A 1,975-nucleotide genomic window follows, 5' to 3' on the forward strand; every position below is an offset into this window, starting at 1 on the left:
CAAGAAATGCTTTATCACATCGATTTGCTGGAATTAAAACCGAAGTGTGTAAAATCAATTTCCTTGCATAAATAATTTAAATGAAAAAAAAAAAATTGTTCTTGAAATCTATTCATTTATAGCATACGATTGGAAAATGTTATCAAAAGCATTTCTAGCCAACTGATAAACTCAGAACAAGCCTACGCATCAGCACTCGATTGCGCAACTAACACCAGCGGCAACCTTACTAATATAATAGAAACAAAATCCACTAAACCCCAGCCACTTCTTCAAGCTGCCGCCGATAGCAGCGCACCTGAGACGCTTTTCCTGCAACAAATAATTAACAATTATGTCGACCCCCTGCGGCAGGCAATTACAAAATTGCAACGAAAGTTGTTGGAACCCACACAGAAGAAATTCTATTTGCATCGTCGTGTCGGCCACCTGTTGCCGCTGACTAACGTCTGCTTCGACAGGAGCGGTACGCGCTGCTTGACCGGCAGTTATGATCGTACCTGTCGCATAATTAACACAGACGACTCGGGCGAAGAGCAACTGTTAAAGGGGCATGATAATGTTGTATTCTCGGTTGCCTTCAACCAGCCAAAATGGTAAGTACACCGATTAGTAGTGTCCACCAAGGTGAATTCCTTCAATTACCATCAATGCTTTCATTCTGCAGCGACAAAGTGGTCACTGGCTCTTTTGATGGTACGGCCAGAGTATGGCATACATCAAATGCTCAATCAGTATGTACGCTGTACGGACACACTGCCGAACTGGTAATGGCTGAATTTGACCCCATACAATCGACCATGGTGGCTACCGCTTCAATGGATGGCAGCGCGCGCCTATTCGACATAGAAACAGCCTTTGAGCTGCACGTCCTCAACCATCATGGTGCCGAAGTGATAGCCAGTCGCTTTAGTCGCTGTGGCACTATGCTGCTAACAGCTTCTTTCGATGGCACTGCGGCCATTTGGGATATACGACAGGGTTGGTACGTATCGTTTATGTATCTCAAAAGTTATTATCTCATAAATTGTTATGTAGCCTCATCTCGCAATTGCGTGGGCACACCGCTGAGCTTAGCAATTGCATATGGAATTTCGCTTGTAATCGCATTGCTACTTCTTCGCTGGACAGCACAGCGCAACTGTGGGATATCCGTAAGCTCGATGTGCCACTTTTTAACATCACCGGGCATCGCGAGGAGGTGCTTGATGTTTGCTTTGACTCTACTGGCTGCCGATTGGCCACTTGTAGCAGTGATTGTACAGCACGCGTGTGGAATGTACGTGGCGAATTGGAGCAGCTGTCGGTTATGGAGGGTCATAAAGATGAGGTTTCCAAGGTTGGAATTACATACATATATTTTGTGCATCAAGAACTTTGCTAAATTAGTTCAATGCTAGGTTTGTTTCAGTCCGCCAGGCGCTCTGCTAATGACCGCCTCGGCTGATCATACGGCGCGCTTGTGGCTTACTGAGACAGGTCAATGTTCGCAAGTCTTGAGTGGCCACGATTCTGAAGTGTTTTCTTGCGCCTTCAGCTATGCGGGTGATATAATTGTAACGGCATCTAAGGACAACACTTGCCGCTTATGGAGATGATATGACTGGTATACGGTTGGATTCAGTGATATGGATTAAAGCGAAGTTAAGATTATCAGCAACATATGTACATATCTTAGTAGAGGGAGGCGCCTTTTTCTGTAGTATTGCGTTAATGATTTATAGCAGCGACCGAAAATAATGATTATTTCAAAATTTTCGATATATATTCGATATATATATATATATTTATATATATATAAATTATATCTACGAATTACATTTCGATTTTAAATTAATCGCCCAAAAAAACATCATATATCGAGTTATATCTGTTTGATCAAAAATTAAACTCATTTTTCGTGTGTTATTTTTTTGTTCTGAAGTAATAATTATTTTGTGTGTTGTTTTCTTTTTGATCAAAAATAATAATTATA

At 41.7% G+C, this 1,975-nt stretch overlaps 1 protein-coding gene across 1 annotated transcript; it reads left to right on the plus strand.

Moving 5' to 3' along the window:
• The first annotated feature begins 6 nt into the window (after positions 1-6).
• Positions 7-1,736, plus strand: LOC118738412 (dynein assembly factor with WDR repeat domains 1). The gene is made up of 5 exons (XM_036469341.1): positions 7-44; positions 123-596; positions 668-985; positions 1,039-1,339; positions 1,401-1,736. The coding sequence occupies exons 1-5, from the start codon at positions 7-9 to the stop codon at positions 1,596-1,598; spliced, it is 1,329 nt and encodes a 442-aa protein (XP_036325234.1). The 3' UTR covers positions 1,599-1,736.
• The last annotated feature ends 239 nt before the right edge of the window (positions 1,737-1,975 follow it).

This window comes from Rhagoletis pomonella, unplaced genomic scaffold (assembly GCF_013731165.1).
Source record: "Rhagoletis pomonella isolate Grant_MI unplaced genomic scaffold, Rhpom_1.0 Rhpom_scaffold_00004, whole genome shotgun sequence".
NCBI classification, from domain to species: Eukaryota; Metazoa; Arthropoda; class Insecta; order Diptera; family Tephritidae; genus Rhagoletis; species Rhagoletis pomonella.